Here is a 27,666-nt window from a genome sequence, read left to right on the forward strand (position 1 = left end):
ATTTAACCCTAGCCTAATCAGGGGACAATTTAATTGGCCAATCAACCTACCAACTGGTACATCTTTGGACTGTGGGAGGAAACCAGAGCATCTGGAGGAAACCCATGCGGTCACGGGGACAATGAACAACTTCCTTACAGGCAGTGGCAGGAATGAACCCAGGTCGGTGGCACTGTAAAGCGTTGTGCTAGCCACTACGCTAAGCATTAATAGCTGGTAAACCTATGTGCGACAAATGTTATTAATAGGCTGCGGTAATCGAATGGTGGAGTACTTTTCCCCACTCCAATCCCTTGCCTGTTTGACTAAAGACAATAAACTCAGTGGCCACTTTATTAGGTACTTCCTGTACCTAATAAAGTGGCCGCTGAATTTACAGTTCTGTGCAAAAGTTTTAGGCACATATACACTATATAGCTAGGATTCCCAAGACCTTTGCATAGTACTGTATATTATGTCTTTCCAGGTACCAAATACTACTGAGCTAATAGAAAGTTAAGTATCTCTATTTCTGTTTTCCAACCACTTTCCTATTTTAACCAACATACAGTACTGTGCAGAAGTCTTAGGCACCTTAGCTATATATATGTTCTTATGTTCCTGATCTTCTGCTGCTATGACCCATCCACTTCAAGGTTTGATGTGTCGTGCGTTCAGAGATGCTCTTCTGCACTCCATTGTTGTAACTTGTGGTTATTTGAGTTACTTTTGCCTTCCTGTCAGCTTGAACTAGCCTGGCCATTCTCTGATCTCTTTCATTAACAAGCAAGACACAGAAAATGCCGGAGGAACTCAGCATGCCAGGCAACATCCATGGAGTGCTGCTGAAGTGTCTCGGCCTGAAACGTCGATTGTGCTCTTTTCCATAGATGTGTTGGAAAAGAGCACATCTCCAGCGTTTTGTGTGTGTTGCTTGGATTTCCAGCATCTGTAGGTTTTCGCTTGTCTTTCATTAACAAGGCATTTTTGGCTACAGAACTGCCACTCACTGTATTTTTTTTGTTTTCCACATCATTGGCTGTGAACTTCAGGGGCTATTGTGTGTGAAAAGCCAAGGAGATCAGCAGTTTCTGAGATACTCAAACCACTCCATCTAGCACCGACAATCATTCCACGGTCAAAATCACTAAAATCACATTTCTTCCCCGTTCTCATGTTTGGTCTGAACAATAACTGAACCTCTTGACCATGCCTACATGCTCTTATGCATTGAGTTGCTGCCATGTGATTGGCTGATTATATATTTGCATAATTGAACAAGTGGACCTAATAAAGTATCCACTGAGTGTATATTCAGAATAAGATGGGGATAACACTTTTGTATCTCATCTCAAGGTGAAACAGAGAATAATGGTTTCATTGAAACAAGCCAATTAAAATCTTAGAGTGATTAAAATAACACATTCTGTGGAACTTCACAAAGGCTAGCATGTTGCTCAGTTCTGGTACAAGTATAAATGCAGCCAAGAATTTGTTGAGGTTTATTGCAACCACCAAAAGATGAGCGTATTTTAACACTTAAAAAATTGCTGGTGAAGAGAGTATTTGGTTGCTATAGTAACATCTACAACAAATGAATGCAGACTTTTTGGAAGCCAGAATTGTAGGTCGGACTGAACCCTGCTTTCCCTCGTGGACAAGACTTCAGTTTGACCTGGTGTCTGTAACGTTTGTTATGTTAATTTTATACACATGTGCCAGACTTTCTGCTGTGGGCCAGGGCTAAGTGCCGTGCAACATGCTTCCTTTGATTGCTTTTATTAAACACTGTCCAGTGATCAGTTGCTATAGCTGATGTCTCTAATCTGAAGAAGAAACTTCAGCATACAGAACTAGCAGGCCACGTGAAGCACACGCCAGTCCGCTCCACGCTGCATACCAGATAGCTGACTCGCTCTTCTGGCAGATTGGTCAACTGAGTCAGAATGACATTGGGCTGTTTGTACATCGTTCCCCCAGTCTGAGTAAAGTGTGAAGAGAAATCACAGCAGCAGCTTGTGACTGGATCCATAAAGGGATTTTTACAGATTTTCCCCTCCTCTTTGTTTCTCCAGTAGAGATAAAAACTGGGACTTTTAAAATGTGTCCTGGAATCCAAAGTCAAAGTAAATTTATTATCCAAGTACATATGTCACCGTGTACAATACTGTGCAAAAGTCTTAGGCACATATACGATATATAGCTAGGGTTGTATACGGTCATATATATGTACTTGGATAATAAATTTACTTCAAACTTTGAAGTTAGAAACAGCAGAGTCAGGGATGGGAAAGTGGGGAAAATAGGGAAGAAAACTAAGTTTTTCTGGTAATGGCAAAAACACTAGTAAAAGGTCCTTTATAATGTGTATTAGCTGTTTTGGATATTTTTAGACTACCCATTTCTTAAGGGCAGAGTCAAATGCATAGTTCTAATTTATGGCTTGCTCGATGAGAAAATGGCATAGCCATCTCAACCCTAAAACTGGAAATCTTTGCACGATGTTTGCACAGTCGTATTGTTCAGTAAATATAATTTCCATAATCTGCATTCTCCATGTTTACTGAAAAGATCTAGAGAAGTAGCAGTTCTGTTGATTCTGCATTGTTATTGTTTCGCCTTGTTCTACCTCAGTTCACTGTGTGATGATCTGATCCATTTGAACAGTGTGCAAGACAAGCTTTTCACTGTATCTGGGTGTATGTGACAATAACAAATCAATTCCAATTCCCATTCCAATCCCAAAGTGGAGTTTATTGTCTTGTGCATTAATGTATGAAAGGCGTGTAGCAGCATCATTTGGCATCACGTAGCACATCGTGTTGTAGTATTTAAGTTCACAAGAGAATAGTTCAAGTGTTCCAATTTCATTGACAGGGAAGTACCTAAATGAAGCTGCTAACAGAGATCTAGGATTAGAGGACTGTGACATCGGTTGGGAGGAGATGTAGTTGAGAGCTGATCAAGACTTTGCTTAGAGGTCAGTTGAACTGATGCTGACAGTGAGCAACTCGTTTAATGTCTTAAACACAAGTGATTTTGCAGATGCTGGGATTCTTCAGCAACACACAAAATTCTGGAGAAACTCAGGGAGTCAGGCAGCATCCATGAAAAGGACCAAATGTCTTTTAATGCTTTGATGTGTTTTTCTTTGCTAAAGATAGTATGTTATAGCACAAAGAAACATTGAACTGATCACTGAACACAACCTGTGAACTCACTTTCAAGGACTATACAACATGTTCTCAGTATTATTTATTATGTATGTATATATTATAATTATTTTATATTTGCACATTGGTTGTTTGTCAGTCTTTGTGTGGAGTTTTTCATTGATTCTGTTGTACTACTTTGTTCTACTGTGAATGCCTGCAAGAAAATGAATCTCAGGGTAGTATACAGTGACAAATACTTCGATAATAAATTTTCTTTGAAATTTGAACGTTGAAAAAGAAGCGAGTAACAGGAAAGCAAAAAATAAACTGCAGATGTAATTCTAAAATGAGGTCAGAATATTTTAGAAACTTTCATCTGGTTGGGTAGCATCAACGGAGAGAGAAACAGAGTTAACAGTGACTATGATAGTTGCCTTCCCCATGTTTAATTGAGGATCGAACACAACTATGGGAGCTAACATGGCTAGAGGGGAAAATAACACTCTGTATCTCTATATACAGTTCTATGCAAAAGTCTTCGGCACATATATGTTGCTAGGGTGCCTCAGTGTTTTGCACAATACTGTATTGTCAACGTGAAGTGGAGAGTGAGTTTGTGAATTGGCGGGAGCTGAGAACGGTGAGTGCAGAGTGCTGTGGGAGGGGTATTAGAAAGGTGGCAGAGAAAGAGTGCCAGGGGCAGTGGGTGGTGCGGGTGCAGACACACCCAGCCCTGAGACACCAGGCAAGGTCATTTGATTCCAAACAATTGGTTTATTGATCATTACAGAATGCCTCGCTGGTGTTTCCTGCTCCTTTCCCTTTTCCAAACCATGATTCCACTCTCCCTATCTCCTTCCCACTGTCAATCCACAATAGAGACCCATATCATTATCGTCACTCACGTATGTCATGATTTTTTCTTTGTGTGGCAGCAGTACGGTGCAATACATAAAATTTCTACAGTACTGTCCAAAGGTCTTAGGGACCCTAGATATATACATACATATATATATATATATATATATATATATACACAGTATATATGTCTGAGACTTTTGCACAGAACTGGAAATGCTTCCTTAATGCTTCACCATTCACTTTTGTCAGTGATTTCATGGAACATGAACAAGAGGCTACCAAAGCAGTTGTTCGCAAGGGCAGCTAGAAAACACTATTAACTAGTGAGAAACGGTTTTGGCTACGTTTTCATGGTGCAAGTTGCTTATGGCTGATCCTCGTAATGAGGGTCACTCTTGCCTAAGTTCTCAGTCATCTGTATCTCTGGATGAAGGTGATATACAGGGGGTCCCTGGTTACATAAGAGTCCCATTCCACAGAACTGCCTGTAACTTGAATTTTCCGTAAGCAGTTTCCCCCATCATGTGAAATTTTTAGTCTCAACAGCCAAATTTGGAGTATTGTGTGCAGTTCTTGTCACCTACCTACAGGAAACATATCAGTAAGACTGAAAGAGCACAGAGGAAACTTACAAGGATGTTGCCGAGACCTAAGGACCTGAGTTAGAGGGAAAGGTTGAATACGTTAGGACTTTAATCCCTAGAAGATTGAGGGGAGATTTGTTAGAGCTGTACAAAATTATGAGGAGTATAGATAGGGTAAATGCAAGCAGACTTTTTCCAGTGAGGTTGAGTGAGACTAGAACTAGAGGTCATGGTTTAAAGGTGAAAGGTAAAATGCTTAAGGGGAACATGAGGGGGAACTTCTTCATTCAGAGGGCGGTGAGAGTGTGGAATGAGCTGGGGATGCGGGTTTGATCTGAACACTTAAGAGAAATTTGGATAGGTACATGGTTGGGAGGAGTATGGAGGGCTGTACTCCGGGGGCATGGACCAGATGAGCCAAATGGTCTGCTTCTGAGTTGTAGTGTCCTATGATTCGAGAGCCTGATCAAGTACAAAAGCCTCAGGTATCTGGAGGGATCCTGCTAACTACTAATGAAGCATTTCTAAAGAGATCTTGATCAGTTGGGAGATGGGCTGAGGAATAGCAAATGGATTTTAATTTAGATAAATGTGAGGTGATACATTTGGGTCATTTCAAACCAGTAAATACAGTAGATTTATACAGTAAATGGCAGGGTACTGACGAGTGTTATGGAACAGAGTACCAGTATACAGTTTGTTGAAAGCGGCCATGGTGACGAAGGCCTTTACTGTGCAGGTGTTCAGAATCAGGTTTAATATCACCGGCATATGTTGTGAAATTGGTTAACTTAGCGACAGCAGTACAATGCAATACATGATAATATTGAAAAATAAATATGTAAATCAATTACAGCAAGTATATAAATGTATATTATAGAGTTAAATTAAGAATGGTAGTGCAAGAACAGAAATAATTTTTAAAAAGTGAGGTGGTGTTCAAGGGTTCAATGTCCATTTAGGAATCGGATGGCAGAGGGGAAGAAGCTGTTCCTGAATCACTGAGTGTGTGCCTTCAGGCTTCTGTACCTCCTGCCTGATGGTAACAGTGAGAAAAGGGCATGCCCTGGGTGCTGGAGGTCCCTAATAATGGACGCTACCTTTCTGAGGCACCGCTGCTTGAAGATGTATTGAATATTACGGAGGCTAGTGCCATGATGGAGCTGACTAATTTTACCACTCTCTGTAGCTTCTTTCGATCCTGTGCAGTAGCCCCCACCACCCCTTCCCCCCCCATACCAGTTGATGCAGTCTGTCAGAATGCAATCCACGATACATCTGTAGAAGTCATCAGTCAGAACATTGAATGTAGGGGAGTTGTGTTGCAATTAGATAAGTCATTTGGGAGGCTGCACACAGAGTATTGTGTGCAGTTTTGGTCACCCATTTAAAGGAGTGACATTGCTAAGCTGGAGAGGGTGCAAAACACAAATTTATAAGAATGCTGCCTAGTCTAGAAGGCCTGAGTTCTAGGGAGCGGTTGTCATGCCAGATCTTTATTCCCTGAAACACAGAAGAATGATGGGTGACCTTACAGAAGTTTATAAAATCATGAGGGGTATGGATAAGATAGACACTCAAAGTCCTTTCCCCCAGAATCAGGGGAGAGTGTAAAAGTAGAGGGCACAGGTACAAGGTAAAAGGGGAGAGATTTAAAAGGGACCAGAAGGTTACTTCTTTACAGAAGGGGAGCGATTATTTGGAATGAGCTGCCAGGGTACACGGTCGAGGTGAGTGCAGTTGCAACATTTCAGAGGCCTTTGGATGGGTACGTGGAGGAGAACGGCTTGGAAGGTTACGAGCCAAACACGGACAGCTGGGGATAGCAGGGAGGATCCCATGGTCGACACAGATGAGTTGGGCCGGAGGGCCGGTTTGCATGCTGTATTAATCTATAACCTGAAACTCTCAGCAGACGTAGTCATTCGGATAACTGGGTCTGAGCCAGTCCTTCATAAAGCGATCCAAAGCTAATCCCTTTGGCCAACACTGCTTTTGCATCTTCCTCCAAAAAAGATGGCCTGGTCTTCCCTATAAAAGATAGGATGAGTTGCCATGGCAACTGTAATGTGCTAACAACTCTCTCTGCAACATTCAGCCTCTTGTTGCTCTTTCCTTTGTTATCCACTTTATCAGTAATATAATCACCTGGTTTTATGCCAATAATTACCTCAGTATTTCCAACCTCTCTCTCTTTGCACTAATTATTTAATTTATTTTTTATGTACAGTTATTGTAACTTATAGTTTTTATTATTATGTATTGCAATGTTCTGCTGCTACAAAACAACAAACTTCATGACATATATCAGTGATTCTGATTCTGATTCTAATTGACTTTGATTTTGACGCTAACTATCACCTATTTCAATAGCAATTACTTGTCCTGTTTTTGAAATTTCAAAGTAAGTTCATTATCAAGGTACACATATGTCACTATATGCTGCCCTGAGATTCATTTTGTTGCAGGCACTCACAGCAGATACAAAGAAATACAATAGAATCATTGAAAAACTACACGTAAGGACTGACAAGCAACCAATGTCCAAAAGAAAACAAACTGCAAATAATAAAAGTAATATTAATATTACAATTTTTTAGAAAACATTATGTACACACAAATGCACTTAGATTAACATTACCTAGGACAGAAGGAAGAAGAGGAATAACAGGTATTAAAAATTTCCTCAACAGTCAGGTAAAAACAACAACAAAATATTTCCATTAACAAAAACAGGATTCAGCACTCCACGTGAGCGTATGGAATTCTGATAATTCTAAGAAGTATACACCATAAACTTAAATGAGGGCACAACCCAGAAAAATGAAGACATTATCACAATTGAAGAAAAAGTTACCCAATGGAAGAGCATGGCCCCTCCATGGAAGACATCCCCACAATCTGAGCGGACTAGATGTCAACAAGGAAGCGTTGAATGCCTGGCCCAGAGTTGGAGACCTCTTCCCAGAAACAGAGGGGTTCCTTCTGGCAAGGACCAGGTGCCAAATTCAAAAAAAAAATCAAAAATACATAATAAAAAAAACAACAAATTCAAGACAATAAATGCAGAAAATGGCAAGAGAAACCAGAAACAATTCAACAGACTACAGGATCCTGCAGCAGTTTAACTCAATCTGTTTACTTACACAGGCACAATCAAGTGGCCAAGATCTTCCTTTAAAACATAAACTCAGAAAAGACACCATACCTTACTATAAATACAAGCCTGATCCAGTTTTAGAGTCAGAGTCCTACAAATTATATTATGACTGATCCATTATTACAGATAGGACAATCCATAGTAACCGTCCAGATATAATACTACAGGATAAAAAAGCAAGAACAAATTACTCAATAGTTGTAGCCATTCCAAATACAGATAACAGACAGAAATCAATAAGGTGAAAAACATCAGAAATATGCTGAATTAAAAGAGGAAATTGAAAGACTATGGAACATGAACAGGATATACATTATCTCAATAGTAATATCGACAACCGGTATCATCCCAAAGTCACTACACAATAGCATTAAACAATTAGGCCTACACAGCAATATTGATTTAAATCTCCATAAAGCCTCAATACTAAACACAACTAGAATAGTCCAAAAGTTCCTAGCAATTGAGAAATGAGTGTGCTAGGTTTTACCAGCTTGAGCTGAGAAAAAATTAAAATATAATATCAAGAAAAAATATGTAAATAGATAATACTGAGAACATGAGTTGTAGAGCCCTTGAAAGTGAGTACTTAGGTTGTGCTCAGTGATCAGTTCAGTGTTGAGATGAATGAAGTTATACACAGTGGTGGTGGGGTAATAACTGTTGCTGAATCTGAATTTTATAATCATCCAAAATTGACCTATCCAGAATGATTTTTTATTGTATTTTTCTTTTTCAGTTGCAAGGATCTATAAAGAGGAAGTTGGAGAGCAATGGATCACCTGCCAGTCATGACAAGATCAGTGAACTCTCTGACGGTGCGTTCTCGGGCGAGGTTAAGAGGATCTGCCTGGACGATGTCAATCTTCCGATGGGTCAGGGAGACGTGTCCAGTGTCCTGCGAACAGATGTGCACAATTCCTCACTGCCAATTGGGCACCGCGGGCAGGGTCTGCAAAATTCTGCCCCCATGGGCTCGTCCTTGGGTTGTGTAACTCCAGGGACCAACACGGGCCTCCTGAGTGGCAACCAAGCAAACGGTGGCAACATCAGCTCGCAGTTTGCTGTGACATCCAACGCAGAGATGAAACCGAACGTGGGCGATGGACACACCATGTTTTTTGACTCCAAAGCGGCCAACAATTTAACCATGGATCCCGACTTGGTGGATCTGTTGGAGGAATTGACAAATATACCAAATTCCCCATTAAACGAACTTGATATTTTGAGCACCAGGAGTGACCCACTGAACTTGGGCCTTGTGCAGACAAGTCAGAGCACTACTCGAAAGTCGTCTCCGCAAGCAGCTTCGCACTTGGAGAACCCCATCCCCAACCGAGAATTCTCCCCCAATTTCAATCAGGCGTCTGGTGGTTCTCCTCAGAGGAGGCCCTCCTCGGCTGGCACATCGTACCCGTTGCCTGCTCCACCCAATCACATGCCATTGCCGATGTCCTCGGCATCTCAGAACCAGGTCCCGAGCCAGAGCCAGGCACCGCTGCTGTCTGGCACCGGGGCCAGCCGAGTTGGAGCCAATTGGCACGAATTGTCGCACGCGCAACAGCTGAAGAAGATAGCGGCCAGCCAGCACCAGCGCTCCGTCTCGCAGCAGTCTCACCCGCAGCCGGGTCAGGCAGCCAGCTGGCCTCCGGTTCCCTCCTCTGGGCCGTCCCCGCCCTACCAACCGGACAAGCTCCCTAGCCCCTCTCTGCATCAGCAGTCCTTCAGCCCTCCCAACGCCATCCTGCCCAGCCTCCCGCCGTCAAGCAATCCCGCCAGCACAATGCAAAGTTACCTGTACAGCAAAGCGGCCTCTAGCCAGCCCGGCCGCATCGCCATGTTGGGCCAGCAGCAGAGTGGCCTGAGCCAGGGCCCGATGAACGAGAGCAGCCTGCCTTCGGAGCAGCTGTCGCTCAGCAACACCAAGCCGCTGTCGCACTTTGACCCGGACCTTCCCGCGCCAAAGATGCCTTCGGTTGCCGGCGGGCAGAGCCAACCGGCTGTGGTGCATTATATGCACCAGGCCCCCGCAGCCGTGCAGCAGCCTCCGCCGTCCGGTTCCAGTCAGCAGCTGCAGTTTCGCAACAAATTCCGGATGCAGCAGCTGAGAATGCAGAACAGCATTCAGCATTCGCCGGTAAGACAATTTCTCAATACAATGCTTCGGGCGAACTGTGATTATGTTTGTATAGTACAGCACAATATGTGTCCTTCGGTCCACGATGTTATAGTGACCTTTTAACCCACTCCAAGATCAATCCAACCCTTCCCTCCCACATAACCCTCCATTTTCCCTTCATCTATTGATCTACCTGAGAGTCTCTTAGATCTCCCTAACGTATCTGCCTCCACCACCACCCCGGCAGTGCATTCCAGGCACCTACCATTCTATTTTTAAAAAAGCGCCTACTTCTGACATCTCCCCTAAACTTACCTTGACTCATCTTAAAAAGATGTCCTCCGGAAATCCTCCAGTATCTTTTGTAACTAGTCAATGGTTGAACAGTACACTAAATTTAAAGGCAAATTCTTGCCCTTTATTTGAAGACCCGCTTCAGAGAGTTGAGCATTGCAACCCAGGTTGACACTGTAGTGCTGCGTAGAGAGTACTGAACTGTTTGAAGTGCAGCCTTTCAAGTGAGATTTTAATATAAACTCTTTGTCGGTTCACCTAGGTCTGTGTGAAAGTTCAGAGTCAGGTCTATTATGGCCGACGCATGTCATGAAATTTGTTGTTCTGCTGTGGCCGTACACTGAAATATATGAAAAATTAAATTTCAATAAGAAATATAAAAAAATAAATAAAAATAAATAAATAAATAGTGGTAGTGTTCATGGGATTGTGAATCTGATGGCGGAAGGGAAGAAGCTGTTCCTAAAATGTTGAGTGTGCACCTTGGGGTTCCTGTACCCTTCTCCCTGATGGTACAAATGAGAAGAGGGCATTTCCTGGGTAATGGGGTTCCTTAATGATGGATGCATCTCCTTGAGGCACTGCCTTCTGAAGGTGTCCTTGATGGGGAGGAGGGTTGTGCCTGTGATGGAGCTGGCTGAGTTTACAACCTTCTGCAGCTTTTTATCAATCCCGCACATTGGTGCCTCCGCACTAGGTGGTGATACAAACAGTCAGAACGCTCCCAGGGAACACTTCCAGTGAGTAGGATCAGACCTATCCGTCAGTGAACTGGCCAGGAGTTACCCCTCCTCCCTTGTCAGCAGAACAGCTTGTCACAGTCGCAGACTTGCTACTTTACCTCAGCCTCACTGGTTGTATACTGCTCTGGTGCATTCTGAAAGGTGATTTCTAAATGTAATTAAGTACAATAGCTGTTTTGAAATATGATTGGAAAAATTAGAACATTTTACATTTTAAAAAATCATCATTTGTGCCATGTCGTGTAGCATGGGCGGTCATGGTCTTTTGACCATGAATGTTCTGGGCAAATTTTTCTAAAGAATTGGTTTCCCATTGCCTCCTTCTGGGTAGTGTCAAAACAAGACGGGTGATCCCAGCCATTATCAATACTCTTCAGAGACTGTCTGCCTGGCGTCAGTGGTCACGTAACCAGGACTTGTGATATGCACCAGCTGCTCGTATGACCATCCACCACCTGCTCCCATGGCTTCACATGACCCTGATCTGAGTGCTGAGCAGATGCTACACCTTGCCCAAGGGTGACCTGCAGGCTAGCGGAGGGAAGGAGCGCCTCACACCTCCTTTAGTAGAGAAGTATCTCCACCCTGCCACCCTTCATATAAAAGTTAATTTAACAGTCAATAGAATCATTGAAACGTCATGTACATGAATGAATGGCGTGGAATGTGTTCTTGTTGTTAACCACGAAAGTGATCGTTGCTTTCAGTCCAAATTTCTGCTCTGGAAGTCATGTGGTATAAGAAATTTCCTTCCTTTTCCGGCAACTAGAAGGCGTGAACTTCATTGTGAGCCATCACCAATAACAAAACAAGGTTTTTTCCCCTCCCCTCTCTTGAGAGCTAAGACTTCCTGGTTTTCTATTTAAATAACTTCCTGCAAATGCATTTTTTAATGAAATGGGTTTAAGTCGCTGCTTTGCTTCATAATGCAGAATTTTTAATGAAATCTCCCTTTTTTCCCAACTGATGCGGTACTTCTTGGTGCAACACCGGTTATCTCCAGCGAGGTAGCTTGGCGGTTAGTGTAGTGCTTCACAGCAGCATCGACTAGGATCAATTCCCACCGCTGTCTGTAAGGAGTTTCTGTGTTCGCCCCGTGACTGCATTGGTTTCCAACCACATTCCAAAGACGGGTGGGTTAATCGGTTAATTGGTTACATGGGTGTAATTGGGTGGCACGAGCTCATTGGACTGGAGGGGCCTGCTTTATTTTTTTTTATTTTAGAGATACATCGTGGAATAGGCCCTTCCAGCCCTTCAAACTGCCCAGCAACCCCCAATTTAGCCCTAACCTGATCACGGGACAATTTACAATGACCATGAAGCTACTCACCAGTATATCTTTGGACCGTGGGAGGGAAACGGGGCACCTGGATTCCCAAGCGTTCGATAGGGAGAACATACAGACTCCTTATAGAAGACACCGTGACCGAACTCTGAACTCTGACGCCCTGAGCTGAAATGGTGCCGTGCTAACTGCTGATCTCCTAAATGAATAAATGAATCTCCTTTTGGCCTCGTCTCAGCCAGTGGTTGGAGCCATCCTGATACTAGTTTGCTCCTTTGCTCTCGTGTTTTTAAAGAACTAATTTCATTGAGGTGAAGAAAATAGAGTAAAGGCTTAGAGCAGTTTAAATGACAACATTATCCAAAGCACAAGGAAACAGTAAGTCTTTTGATGTGTTTAAACAGTGTGCCTGTGTGAGGATGCTGTTGAATGTCTACACAAATAACGGCCTCTGTCCTGTTTTGGAATCTGATTTGCTAATCTGGGAACCTTGACAACAGTATCCTTAATTGGTTGACAGATAGTGTTTTTGAAGTAGGCCAGACAAAATCAGGCAGTGTTGTTTTATTCACAGACACTGAAATTCACAGACACTTTCATCTTGAGGAGGTTTGCTGGTGTGTGAGATGGCCTCAAAAACCGATATCGACAGTGGCAGGGATCCTACTAGATGTTCCCTTCTTGCAGCCACAGCAGAGAACCATCACAGACATTGTAGGGGTTAACCCCAGACCAGTGCTCCAGTAACACACACAAAATGGTGGAGGAACTCAGAAAGGCAGGCAACATCTATGGAGGGAAGTAAATAGTCCATGTTTTGGGCCAAGTCCCTTTATCTGGACATTTTCTTGCACCAGAATTATGTTGAAGGGAATGCCATCTTTCTATGACACTTTCAAACTGAGGCCCCTCTTCAGCCCGAGACTCCTCATCACATGATCTCTGAGTAGAATTCTGATTGGCATTTTGGCCAAAGTGCACATCTTCAAATGTCAGGTATAAACAGGTTAGATTGTGATCTACTTGTTTAAATTTTTCTCAACAGTTGGTACAGAGAACCTGACCCCTCTGGCAGTTTCAATTTGGACACAGGTTGCTCTAGAGTGATAAATAAGATGTTGGGGGAATCCGGCAGGTCAAGCAGCATCTATGGAGGGGAATGGATAGTTGCCATTTTAGGCCAAGACCCTTCATTTGGAGCAAGGGTCTTAACCCGAAACGTGAATGGTCCATTTCCCTTTATAGATGCTGCCCTACCTGCTGAGTTCCTCCAGCATCTTGGTTATTGTTCCAGATTATGGCATTAGTGTCTCTGTTCTACTGTGATGTCTTCAAGCACAGTTGGTGAGACCACACTTATGGTACTGTGTACAGTTTTCATCGCCCTGTTGTTAAACCAAGAGAGTGAAAGGAAGATTTACCAGAATTCGAGGGTCTTTGTTATTAGGGTGAGGTTGTACAGGCCAAGACTTTATTCCTTGCAGTGTAGGAGATTGAGGGGTGACCTGACAAAGTGCATAAAATTATGAGGGCCACAGCTAGGGTGAACATACATAGGCCTTCTCCCGTCCAAGAAAATAGAGCAAAAAATTGGAGGGAAAGGCTTAAGGTGAGTGGTGAAAGATCTGAAAGGAATCTGAGGGGCAAAGGGTACTGCCTGTATGGAACAGGCTGCTAGAGGCAGTGGTCAATAACAATGTTCAAGCAACATAACTAGGCCAACTGGTGGTGTAGTGGCATCCACACCAGACTTTGAGGTGAGTGGTCCCAGGCTGCAAGGAAGGGGCACCTTGCAGGATCCACGCTGCTGTCAATATGGGCTCTTTGTGGCTCGCTGCTTCAATGTTAGGAAGGCGCTACCCATGTCATGGTCTGCTATGGAAACACCAATGCCCAGGAACAGAAGAGGGTGGATACCGTCTAGCCCATCACACGCAGAGCCCTCCCCAGCACTGAGCACGTTTACATGGAGCGCTGCCAGGAGAAAGCAGCGTCTATGATCAAAGACACCCCCCCCCCACCCCGGCCATGTACTACCCTGAGATTCATTTTCTTGTGGACATTCACAGTAAACACAAAGAAACACAATAGAATCGATCAAGACGCACACAACAAAGATGGATAACAACCAATGTACAATAAATTGTGCAAATGCAAATAATAATACTAATAAATAAGCAATAAAGATCCAGAACGTGTGTTGTAGAGTTCTTAAAAGTGAGTCCATAAGTTGTGGAATCAGTTCAGTGTAAGAGTGAGTGTAGTTATCCCCTCTGGTTCAAGAACCTGTTGCTTGAGGGGTAATAATTGTTCCTGAACCCGGTAGTGTGCATCTTGAGCCTCCTGTACCTGCTTCCTGATGGCGGTGGGGGGGGGGGGGGGGGGGGGTCCTTGATGATGGATATGCTTTCCTGCAACAGCATTTCATGTAGATGTGCTCAATGGTGGGGAGGGCTTTACCTGTGATGGACTGGGCCGTCCGTATCCGCTATGTTTTGTAGGCTTTTCCGTTCAAGGTGTTTCCATACCAGGTCGTGATGCAACCAGTCAATATACTCTCCACCACACATCGACAGAAGTTTGTCAAAGTTTTAGATGGCATGCCAAGCCTGCACGAGCTTCTTGGAAACCAAAGGCCAGGTGTGCCTTTTTTTTTGTAATTGCAGTGACGTGCTGGATCCAGGAAAGATCCTCTGAAATGATAACTTTGAACTTTAAGGGACAGCCTCACCCTCTACTTTCCAACAAATGTCAATGTTTGCTCACTATAGCAATATTAACCTTCATGCTGCAGATAAAAAAAAAGCGGTTTCCCCCAAGTGGAAATAAATGAAAAGGCCAAACACCATTCCCAAATTTAATGAGGATCCCTAGAAAGTGGACTGGAAAGAGTGCGGTACTACTCTTCCCGCACTTACACTCCAAGCTTCCTTTCGGGGATGATAAGAGCAGAGCAGCAGCGAGGTCAGAGTTCACGGCGAAGCAGTGTTTTGAGGGCGAAGGTATGTGGAAGTTAGCCAGCTGGAGAAGCAAACAAAAAGGCATGAAATCCGATCTACATAGCAAGCGCTGGAAACGCAGCAAGCAGCTGCCGTAAGGGCTCCGAAACTTTTTTTCTCCCGTGTGTGTGCGCGTGTGTTCTTGTTAGCTCTGTTAATGGAAAGATGAACGTTTTTACTTTAACAGAAATATGCCTGTAGAAATGCTTTTCGTTCTGCGCGTGACAAGAGCCGTGCCAGCATTATCTGGCCTCTAGGTTTCGACCTACACACTTAAAAATGCGGAGAGGCAGTGAGGTAATAAAGAGCTCATTTCTTCAGCCGCAGAGACTGTGCTGTCTGCCGGTGTCGAACTAAGTGAGCTTATGGTCAAAGTATTCTTGCTTCATTTTTAGGCTTTTAAGGAATGTCTAACTGTGTTGAGAATGCTTGAATTAAAAAGGAATTTCGAAGTTCAGAGTAAATTTATTATCAAAGTACATAAACGTCACCATATACTACCCTGAGATTTGTTTTCTTGTGGGCATTCTCAGTAAGTCCAACCATCCCACCTCCTTGCACCCCTCCCCACTTTCCCCATCCCCCACACCCCCTAACCCTTCTTCTATTTACCCTCCACCTTCCCCCTTCCCCTTACCGGTCCTCTACCCACTTTCCTTCCCCATCCCCTTCTGCTTCTCCCTATCCCCTTCCCCTTCACTCCTTCCCCTTCCCCCTCCCCTTCCCCCTCCCCTAAACCTTCCCTTTTCCCCTCCCCTCACTCCTGCCTCATCTGTCCCCTCCCCTCCCCCTCACTCCTGCCTCATCTGTCCCCTTCCCCCTCCCCTTCACTCCCTCCCCCTCCCCTTTCACCTCCCCTCCCCCTCACTCCTTCTGCCTTATCCATCCCCCTCCCCTCCCCTTCACTCCCCCTCCCCTCCCCTTCACTCCCCCTCCCCTCCCCTTCACTCCCCCTCCCCTCCCCTTCACTCCCCCTCCCCTCCCCTTCACTCCCCCTCCCCTCCCCTTCACTCCCCCTCCCCTCCCCTCCCCTTCACTCCCCCTCCCCTCTCCTCCCCTTCACTCCCCCTCCCCTCTCCTCCCCTTCACTCCCCCTCCCCTCTCCTCCCCTTCACTCCCCCTCCCCTCTCCTCCCCTTCCCTCCCCTCCCCTCCCCTCCCCTCCCCTCCCCTCCCCTCCCCTCCCCTCCCCTCCCCTCCCCTCCCCCTCCCCTCCCCTCCCCTCCCCTCCCCTCCCCTCCCCTCCCCTCCCCCTCACTCCTTCTGCCTCATCCGTCCCCTTCCCCTCCTCCTTCCCACTCCCAACCCCTTCCCCTCACCTTCTCTTCCCCTAAACCCTCCCTTCCCCTCCACCCTCTCTTTCCACACTTCCCACCTCCCTTCCTCTATCCTGCTCCCATTCCCACCTTTTACCCCCTTTCCTCTCTGCCCATTTTGCCCTCCCTTCTCCTTTCCCCCTCTACCCCTCTTCCCCCCCCCCACTTATCTCCTGCCCTGCCAGACATTTGGGACAGTTGAGCTACGGTGTGCACCTCTGCTCAGACATATCGGGGAGAGGGGGAAGGGGTGGCTGAGAGAGGGTTAGACAGGCGCAGAGAGGGAGAGATGGAGAGAAAAAGCTTAGGATTTGATTTCAAAGGGCTGTGACAATGATATTGCCAGACTGTGAGCTTTTGAGGGTGTGTGCAGCTTCTCAACCAGAGCAGTAGCCCCTGCAGCTAATTTGAGTGGCTTTGAATAAACCGATAAAGGATGATGAATCAGGGCTGTCTGAGCAGCAAGCTGGAGGTTTGGCTCCTTGTTTTCTCGCTGATGTTTCAGCAGTGACTTGCTTCGTGGTCATTTAGTTGGTTCTCGTGTACAGCAGCGCGGCCCCAGGGCACTGCGTTTATATCCTGTGTATTTGGAGTAAATAGGGGCTGCCACTCGGCTGTGTGGGAAAACTTCGAACCTTTTGGTTTGAGTTTACCCATTTTCCCACTGTTTGTGCTGTCTTATGTATTTATTGTGTGTGTTTTAATTATTGTGTTCTTTATCTTACTGTTTTTTTTGTGCTGCATCAGATCCAGTAACAATAATTTTGTTGTTCTTTATGCATGTGTACTGGAAGTGACACTAAACAATCTTGAATCTAGAATCTCGTTTTGCTCTAAGAATCATATCCTGCCCCTCGGTGGAAAAATCCCATGTAAAGCAAAGGCTTTGAATCCTTTTCTAAGTGAGTGTGTTGCCTCTCCTAACTTTGGTTTATTCTTGTCTGGTGGTGGGGGTGGGGGGTGGGGGTGAGTAATCTTTGGAGCCGGTGGTGCGTCAGTTTAATATTGATGGCCATGACTTGTGGCTCCTCATGGCCAAGTAATCTTGCTGAGTGTCTAGTATGAGGTCGTTTGGGGAAAGGGGGTGGGGGCGGTATTGGCAGGGGAAGGGGGTGTTTGATGGTGTGGAGGGGTGAGCTGTTGAGGGAGCTGCCAATCTTTCAACCTGCTAGCTTGCGCTGCCTCCTACTGTCTGTCACAGAACAGCAGTGAGATTGAAAGTTAAAAATAACAACCCACACATCCAAAATTCCTGTTCTTTTTCTTCTTTCCCCTTTTCACTTTCATTCTATTTGTTGCCCCTCCAATTCTTTAATTTATTCATTCCCTTTTTTCTCTTCTTTTTGCATTTACTCTCACCCTTGCACACTTTACATCTCTCATTTGCACCTTCATTCCTTACTCACTCACTCCCATTCACACTCCCTCACTCACTTATTGACTTTCCCCCCTGTACTGTCCCAATCTTCCTGTTTCTCACTCTTTCACTCCAAACCCTAGATTTTGCTTTTATTAATTTGTTCTCCTCCCTCTTGATCTCTCACTCCTCACATTCTCCAGTTCATTCTCTTTGTCTGCTGTTATTTTTTCTCTCACCCTCCTTCCCTCTCTCACCCTCCCTCCCTCCCTCTCTCACCCTCCCTCCCTCTCTCACACCTCACTTGCTCTCTCTCATCCCCTTTCATTCTCTCCCTCTCCCCCCTCCCTCTCCCCCCTCCCTCTGCCCCCTCCCTCTCCCCCCTCCCTCTCCCACCCTGTAACTTCCTCTTTCACCTTCTCTTTTACTCTTACTCACTCTCTCACCCTCTCTCTCTCCCCCTCCCTCCCTCCCTCGTCCTCTGTCACTCACTCTCACATTCACTCCCGCCTTCCTCTCACACACTCTCTTTCACACAATCTTCTGTTTGCCCCAGTCAGTTATTCACTCATTCCCAGTCTCCCTCTGTTCCAAGTGGTAAGTATGGTGGAAGCACTGTTAGCAGAGTGTTTACTAATTGGAAGACAAAGATGTGATGGGGAAATCCTTTCAAATCTAACTTGTTAGCAAGTGTTCTGCAAGAAGTCATATTCCTCAATGAAGAGGCATTGCAAGCTTAATTGTGTTCAGTCAATTGGCGTTTGCATCACTCAGATTGAAGTACTGCTCATAGCAATACACCCATTGCATTAATCCTTGTGACACACTATCCGGAAATCCTGATTTAGCTTAGTGGGTAGGACGTTGAAGAAGACTGCTTAGTGTCCGTTCTCCCTGCTTGAGTGAACTAAAAACATTGGGATGCAATAGTTGCAACTTAATAAATTAATTGAAAGGCAACTAAAGAGTGGGAATTTTGGAAACTAGTCACAAAACCCCAGGTTAGTAGCTGCTGTTTGATTTTGGTAAAACGTCAGAGATATTCCAACAAGACAAGAGTGTTACTACAGTAACATGCAGCACGGCAAGCCACATCAAAGTGAAGTGAAATGCAAGCTGACAAACTCTAAGTATACAAATCAGAAGTTTTTTATTCTAAATGCATTTCTTCTAGCCAGAAGAAAATGGTGTAGCTGGATTGTTTTATTGAGCTGAAGAGAAAGGTTTTATAGGTGGAAAGTGTCGTGTGAAAGGACCAAAGCAGGCTGAAAATAAACAGCCCTTCTTGTAACACTAACCTAAAAGGCACTGGTACTTGGAATGGAAATAAACTTCTGTGAAAAAGTGAAAAGTTCACTTTCAGTTTCCCTGACACTAGTTTTCGGCTAATGGGAGAAGAAGTCAAATCTGGAGTTGGGCTTTTTGGAGAAATTCGTTGATAGTGGGTGGGGAAATGGTGATTATTGTAAACAGGAACTCCCGCTCTTGCTCATGAAACCTCAGCTTGTGAATAGGATGCAAAGCAGACACAGTTTCATAAGGCTGTATAGGACCTTTGTGTACCCGGAACACTGAGAATGAATCAAAGTTTAAATATCAATCACTCGAGGTTTTAATGACCCAACTTCACCTCATTAAGTCAGATGATATGATCTAATTTTCATTAGTAAATGGACAGGGTTGAAAATTTTTAGTGGTTTACTAGAAATCAATGAAAAGAAATCTCCATTCTTAGTCTGCAAAGTAAAAGCATTGTTATGGTAATCAGCCCTTTGCTGAACAGTAAGGTTTCAGAATGCGTCCCTTACGATATGGTTTGTTTCTTAATTCAGTGAACACCCTACACTCGCCAACACTTGCACTTCCTCAAAAAAAAACTATTTAATCATATTTATTTTGCTGTGGTGCCCTGGCATCCACAAGTGCCTAATTGCCAAACAAACTCTCATCATAAAATTAATTTGCCGTAAGCATTAAAAATAGAATGGATTTGCACAGTCTAGCTGCCAGTAAAGACTGACTGGAAAACACGGGTCATGTATGTAAGAGTAAAGCTCCACAGTATGTTCGCTGAGGGGAAAGAAAGTATAGAATTTCTCCCCAAATCCTGAGGGACTGTCCTTAGTGGAGATCTCAGTGGATGATTCCGGAATGGAGCTACAGTTATAGGTCGATGCTATTGAGTCTCCTGGTTGGTGGAGAAACTGCCCATATAGTGCCAATAAATAATGTTTTAGTCAAACTGTATTTCCAATAAATGATGTGTATTTAACTATTTTTAATGGGATGGTAAGTCATTTGCACACTCCACATATGAGCTGGTTCAGTTTGCAAAACCTTCTTGTGTAAATTATGATAGCAATATATATTTCATTTTGAAACAGAAAATGTTTAATTCGCATGGACTGCACCATTAATTTTGCTGACCTAGACTTTTTTTTTCCCTTGCTAAGGACATAGTTATCAGTTCCTGTCATCCTCTTGAGATACCAGGAGCAAGGGTTGCCTGGGGACAGTAGTGTTGCCGCAACTGGTGAGGCTAATTAAGGCTGAGCCAACACAAGGGTACGATCAGTGGATTCTGTTACTGTGCGGAAATATGTACAGGGTGAGAAAGCAAACCTTTCAATCTCAGTTCTTTGCAATTACCCTTTCCAATCAAAGGTATCATAGACCTTGCTGGCTGGTTGATAGGGTTGTTAAGAAGGCGTACTGTGTGTCAGAGGATTGAGTTCAAGAACCACGAGGTAATATTGTAGCTCTGTAAAACCCTAGTTAGACCACAATTAGAATATTGTGTTTGTTTCTGGTGACCTCATCGTAGGAAGGGTGTGGAAGCATTAGAGAGGATGCAGAGGAGATTTACCACGTTACTGCCTGGACTGGAGAGCTTGAGGATAGGCACAGTGAGCTGGGGCTTTTTTCTTTAGAGTGAGGAGACTTGATAGAGGTGTGCAAGATGAAAGGGGCATAGATGGAGTGGACAGTCAGTGCCTTTTACTCTGGGCAGCAGTGGCTAACACGAGGGCCATAATGTTAAGGTGATTGAAGGAACGTGTAAGAGGGGGATGTAAGAGAAAGGTTACATTTTAACACAGCTGAGCCTGGCATGCACTGCCAGTGCTGGTGGTAGGGGCAAATGCATTAGGCACACATGTGAATGAAAACTGGAGGACTGTGTGGGAGGGAGAGGTTAGATTATTCTTAGGGTGGGCCAAATGGATGGGCTGAAGGGTCTGGACTGCACAGTAATGTTCCGCGTTCTGTTTCCTTCCCTGCTTTTATAACAGGCCGTATCGTAAAACAAGTGAAAGCATGCCCAGATTTGTAAACAACTTCTCAGCAGCTCCGTAACATAATTCTCGGCAGGGAGTCTAAACTCAAAAACATCTGCTTGGAATTCTTGTCATATATTCCAGTTTTTTTTACATGACTCACTGGTGATATGTGATGGAACAATGATCAGGCTTGGTGTTAGCCCCAGTTTTCCTGAGTCTAGCCCACATTAGCCATTCCTCCTTGGACTTCCCTTAAGATGCTCTTCGTGGACTGTCCTAAACCAGGTGGCTGTGGGGCTCTTAGTGGTGTAAGGGAATGGCATAGGTTGGCAAGAACAGACCCCAGTGCTGTAGGAAAATAGCATAGGTTAGCAAGAACAGACCCCAGTGCTGTAGGAAAATAGCATAGGTTAGCAAGAACAGACCCCAGTGGTGTAAGGGAATGGCATAGGTTGGCAAGAACAGACCCTAGTGGTGTAGGAGAATGGGATAGGTTGGCAAGAGCAGACCCCAGTGGTGTAGGAATGTGGGATAGATTGGCAAGAATAAACCCCAGTGGTGTAGGGGATGGCATAGGTTGGCAAGAGCAGACCCCAGTGGTGTAGGAATGTGGGATAGATTGGCAAGAGTAAACCCCAGTGGTGTAAGAATGCAGCAAAAGCAGACTTCAGCCAGAAAATTCCTTGGGAAGACATTGGCAGCATAGTGGAATGTGACTCTCAGCTGTGTCATAAGTTCCTGATTGTCTCTCACGCCAGGAAACATTTAGTAATTGTATAAAATGAAATAAAGTTTAAAATTTCAATAAAATTAAACCAAGTGCATTGAAGATATAGGTAAGCTATTAGGGTGTCGGGTAGTGTAGTATTTATTGTACTGCTATTACAGAGCCAGCGACCAGGTTCAATTCTGTCTCTGTCTGTAAAGAGTCTGTACGTTCTCCCCATGACCACATGGGGTTCTGCTGGATGTTCTGTTTTCCCCCTACAGTCCAAAAACATATGGTTTAGTAGGTGAATTGGTCACATAGGCGTAACTGGGCAGCATGGATTTTTTGGGCCAGAAGGGCCTGTTATCAAGCTGAATCTCTAAATAATTTTTTTTTAAATCAATCACAGGTAAAATACAAATGATTGAGAAATGAGTCATTTATTCTTCTCATAGCTGGAAGCCCTACAATCCTTCTATTAAAAAATATACAAAATTACGAGGGGAATAGATAAGGTTAATGCAAGCAGCCTTCTTCCCCTGAGGTTGGGTGAGACTAGAGCTAGAGGTCATGGGTTAAGGGTGAAAGGTGAAATGTTTAAGGGGAACTCCTTCACTCAGACTAGTGTGGTGGAAGTGTGGAACGAGCTGCCAACGGATGTGGTGGATGCGGGTTCAATTTCAACACTTAAGAGAAATTTGGACAGGTACGTGGATGGGAGGGCTATGGTCCCAGTGCAGTTCGGTGGGACTAGGCAGAACAGTATTTAGCACGGACTAGATAGGCCAAAAGGCCTGTTTCTGTGCTGTAGTGTTCTGTGACTCCTCCTGAAAGGAATAGTTTTCCTGTTCCTGTTCCAGGCTTAATCCAGGATTGGTGAGCAGGTTCAGCCTCGTACTGGAAATTGGTTGCCACTCACACTGAGAAACGCTGGCTACTTCTGCAGATACTGTCAGCAAAACACAGCAGAATCTGAGGCAAACATTTCCAGAATCAAACCCAAGAGCTTGGGGAATACTTCTGAGTGGAAAATCGTCCACTATGTGTAGAATTAGTACTTACCCAGATAAAAACAAGCACCTCTTTAAATGAGTTTGCAATCTGTTTTACCTATAGCAGTGATGAAAAAAACATTTTCCAGATGTTTACAGCTGCAATTCGCGCCCCCCCCCCCCCCTTCCCCATCACTACTTTGCCCACTGCCTGTTTAGATCTTTTATTGAATTCTGGGCATCAAATGTGGCTGAAGGGACAGGGTTGTTAAGCTAATCCTGTACATATAAACCATTCATCGCTGGTCATAGGTAAAACACTGTCGAGGCTCTGTGAACTGAAGACAATTCACTGCCTCGATTCCCTGCAGAGAATATTTAAAACTGGAATTACGCAGTCTCCTCCTTTCTCATTTATACTGAGCGATCTTGCTCCCTTGTGGCCCAGAATCCGCCCTCGGTGAAAAGCAGTGATGATATCCTCTGCAGCTGTGCAAAATTCACATAGAAACTCCTTTGTTTCTCTTTGCGAGAAAGACCTTTATAATTCGACACTACATCATTGGCAGATGCACAGTTCATACTGAATCAACCCAAAATTCAGAATGTCCCCATCGAAAGCTCCTCACGACGCAACTGTTTGGAAGAAATTTATTAGCAGGATGAGGGCAAAGGATAAATAAATCACGATTAATTGATTCTGACTCGTCCCCGACTGGCATATGGTGAATTTGTTCGCTTGCTGTTTACTTCCCCACCTCTGAAGGAATCTGCCTAAATATATTTTTGTATTTCAGTCCTCACGACTGGAACAATGGCACAAGGATTTCTGGCACAAAGAGAAGTCGCTGCCTGTAGAGTTTTGCGGCGACTTCATTTGACTAAATTGGGCTTGTTAGAGGGGGCTTTAGTCCTGTAAAGTTTGACATGAAACATTGCGCCGAGATTGCAGCCTCTTGAAGCGTTTAGCAGAAAGAACAGGTTCACAGCAGCGTTCCAGAAAGCATTCATTTCCTGAAAGGAGGGGCCCTGATGAAAACAATAGTGTGGAAAGAATGCTATTTAAGTGCGATTAATTTTACCGTGCAGCTGGGTACTTTAACATTTTTTTTAAGCCTCCATTCCAATTTTGTCTTCCAGGTCTGATTTTTAACTTGAGATTGGAGGGATAAGGGGGCTAATTTTATCAGGAGTCCTCAGCATTTTGTGTGGGTAAACTTAAACTCAAAACTCTGTGGTACAATTATCACCCACTAACAGCAATCTTTTAATGCCTTTTCGATGTCACATCTAACGAGCTGGATAGATTCCTGGGAGAATATATTGTGTCTGTCCTACAAATAAACGTGTCAGCCCCGGATTGTGCTGACTTTACTAATGAGCACACCTTGTGTTTGTGGATGTTGGAAGGGTATAAAATGTCTCCATTATCACCCCAATGCTTTACCCTTCTGCAGGTTCTGCAGCTTTAAACACTTGCTAAGGTGAAGGAGTGTGATATCTCCCAGTTTTATACTTATCCTCCTGTAACAGTGGGATGACTCCAACCTTATTATTAATCCTTCCTGTTCTGCCCAACTAGATCCTCGCTGTCCCATCCCACGTTCACATCCACTGTTTCCCCGCCCTCCTCAGATCAGCAGTACCTAATGTCGAACTCATAGCCACCTCCATCCTGCACTCCAGTCAATGCTCGGTTATGTGCCACACATGGGAATTGAAGGTGTCTGCTGGTGAACGTGAGATTGGCCGGCCCGCTCTCTCAGTGCTGCCTTGTTGCTGGCCCAGGGGTTCACTCCGTGATGTCCTAGAGTCAGCCTGGCTGGTTCTGCAACACTGGCCCAACAGCTAGGGCACAGGATTTTGCACGGCTGCAGAGGACATCATCACTGCTGGATTCTAGCCCACAAAAGAGCAAGGGCACTCCCTCAGCACTTTCCTGATGTCAGGCTGGCTCCTCCCTCAGCGTCAACGAAACTACTCCATCAACACTGCCCCACAGTCAGCTTTGATGCTCCCTCAGTACTACCTCGATGTTGGCCTGGTAGTGCCCGTTGCGCCCTCCCTCCCCCCAGTGTGTCTTGTTACTCCAATATCAGCCTGGCTTCTCCCCCAGCATTGCCCCAGTTTGGTTTGGGGCAAACCCTCAGCAGTTGGGTTCACAGGTCTGAATTAACAGGTCAAGCTCACACCACATTTAGTAAACTGGTGAGAGAATTCACCTCATAAGATGTAAAATTTATTGCCCAGTGCCTTTTTACCACAGAGCACCTGAGCCTGGAAGTTCAATATTAGTTCAGCAAAATGTCCAAAGTCACTTGTGTTTATTTCAAATCAAAGGCAGGTTTTAAATCTCATTGAGATCTCAGGGCGATCTCATTGAAACCTTCAGAATATTGAAAGGCCTAGAGAGAGTGGATGTGGAGAGGATGTTTCCTGTAGTGGGGGTGTCAAGGACCAGAGGGCACAGCCTCAGAATACAAGGACATCCCTTTAGAACAGGAATGAAGAGAAAATTCTTTAGCCAGAGGGTGGTGAATCTGTGGAATTCATTGCCACAGGCAGCTGTGGAGGCCAGGTCATTGAGTATAATTAAAGCAGAGGGTGATAGGTTCTTGATTAGTCAGGGCACCAAAGGTTACAAGAAGGCGGCAGGAGAATGGAGTTGAGAGGGAAAATAAACCAGCCACGATAGATTGGCAGAGCAGACTCAATGGGCTGAATGGCCTAATTTCGCTCCTATGTCTTCAGCAAGATAGTGGGGGTTTGTGCAGCGGGTCAGAGTGTATGAGGCACACCCTTTGTTTAAGAGGCTGATTTGTGTCAGTGACACCACTCACTTTACACTTGCAGCTCTGGGGGATGAGTAGGGGGCTATTACATGGTCGAGTGTGACTGCCGTCCCCAGTGGCTCTTTGCTGTCCAGGATGACTTTCTCTGCTTATGGCTGAAGTGAAAGCAGTGTTAAAGAGCAGCCGCAACTGGATTTCAGGGACCTGAGTCCCTCTCGGTGCACGTTGCTCTCACAGGAAGCTGTGGTCTGTACCTAAGGGGAGGCTGGAGACACACATGAGCGAGACAGGAACAGGAGGTTATGGAGAGGTGAACCTGGGTGGGGGACGGTTTATGCTGTGCATAAGCTGGTACAGGCCTGCGCTGAAGGTCTGTAATGGCAATGAAACATGGGGCACAGAACAGTACAGGCTTTTCGGCCCATGATGTTGTGCTGACCTTTTAACCTACCCTGAGACCTTCCCTTCCACATAGCCCTCCATTTTTCAATCATCTAAGAGTTTCTTAAATGGGCCTAATGTATCTTCCTGTACCACCACCCCAGGGAGCACGTTCTATGCACCTACCTATGTTTAAAAAAAACTACCTCTGACATTCCCCCTATACCTTCCTCCAATCACCTTAAAATAAAGCCTCCCCTTAATAGTCATTTCCACCTGGGAGAAAGTCTTTGGCTGTCCGCATCGATCTATGCTTCTTATTATCTCCAGTCTTTTTGTTATATTTCAAAGATAAACGATTCATAAGAATATATACAGAAAATAAATAATACAATCAATAAATGTATTCCTTTTACATTCGTAGCATCATCCAGTCAATACATTTGTTGTGTTAGCAAACCAATTTATTCTGCTGACAAAGCACTAATGCCACTTGCGTGAACAATGCAGTGATCTGGCGTTTGGAAGATTGTTAACACTGGGCTTGGTCTCTCTGTGTCCAGTCAGTGTGGCCTTTGCATTGGCTGCACCAAGCTGCAGTGTTGCCTGTAGCATGCACACCTGCAGCGTGGAATGGCCAGTCAGCAGCATTCCCTAATGGACATCTCATTACATTGGAAGACCAACAGGTAGGTCTTTCACAAGTACGTCTTTCACTGAGTTGATAATCCTTCCAGCGGGGTAGTTGTTTGTTTCGGTACAATTCCTTCTCAGGTTACAACAAGTTTCATTCCTGGGAGCTGCTTGTAACTCAGTCATTCAGATATTGCAATGGACAATGAAACATACTGAATGTTAAAAAACACAGGTAGAGTGGACATGGAGGGGATATTCCCTACAGTGGGGGAGTTTAGGACCAGAGGCACAGCCTCAGAATACAAGGATGTCCCTTTAGAACTGAGATGAGGAGGAATTTCTTTAAGCAGTGGTGGTGAACCTGTGAAATTCATTGCCACAGACAACTGTGGAAAGCATATTTAAAGTGGGAGGGGGGGATGATTGGCTTTTGATTCCTAAGAGCAACAAAGGTTATGGTGAGAAGCCAGGAGAATGAGGTTGAGAGGGTAAATAAGTCAGCCATGGTAGAATCGTGGACAAACTTGATGGGCCGAGTGGTCTCATTTGGCTCCTATTCCTTATGTTTTTTATGGTCTGAAATCCCAGTTGGCAGAAGAAGCCTCTAGACTTGCACCATCCGGTAAATCCATCCCACCAAGTCCCCAGACGCTCGTTTATAGGTTCAGGAGTTGGACCCATGTAACCTGGGAGGACCTGCATGTGTTTTCTGCATTACTGGGGCTAATAAATAGACACTGCATGTTTGCCACGTGTTTGCTCAGATGTTAAAGGTGGCACTGAGAATAGTTGAAAACGGTTGAGCGAGCAAGGGCTTTTCTCTTTGAAGGATGAGAAGTGACTTGATAGAGATGATAAGGGGCTTAAATAGAGTGGATAGACAGGCTTTTCCCAGGGTGGGAAATGGCTAATATGAGGGGGAACAGCTTGTTCCACTCACCATCAGATTTCTGAACAGTCCATGAACCCATGAGCACTTTTTCCTCTGTTTTGCACTATTTTCTCAATTTTTTAAAATATATTT

At 44.6% G+C, this 27,666-nt stretch overlaps 1 protein-coding gene across 4 annotated transcripts in view; it reads left to right on the forward strand.

Annotated features, from left to right (window-relative positions):
- The window catches only part of LOC140204348 (mastermind-like protein 2), a 140,961-nt gene that overhangs the window by 64,306 nt on the left and 48,989 nt on the right, over positions 1-27,666 (forward strand). For 3 of the 4 annotated variants that reach the window (XM_072270999.1, XM_072271000.1, XM_072271001.1), the window contains exon 2: positions 8,479-9,876. In XM_072270999.1, the coding sequence (XP_072127100.1) occupies positions 8,479-9,876 (1,398 nt within the window). Of the gene's footprint in view, positions 1-2,900; positions 2,960-8,478; positions 9,877-27,666 lie in introns of those variants that run through there. The other variant, XM_072271002.1, reaches the window with a different exon arrangement.

The sequence above is a fragment of the Mobula birostris genome, chromosome 10, assembly GCF_030028105.1.
Source record: "Mobula birostris isolate sMobBir1 chromosome 10, sMobBir1.hap1, whole genome shotgun sequence".
NCBI classification, from domain to species: domain Eukaryota; kingdom Metazoa; phylum Chordata; class Chondrichthyes; order Myliobatiformes; family Myliobatidae; genus Mobula; species Mobula birostris.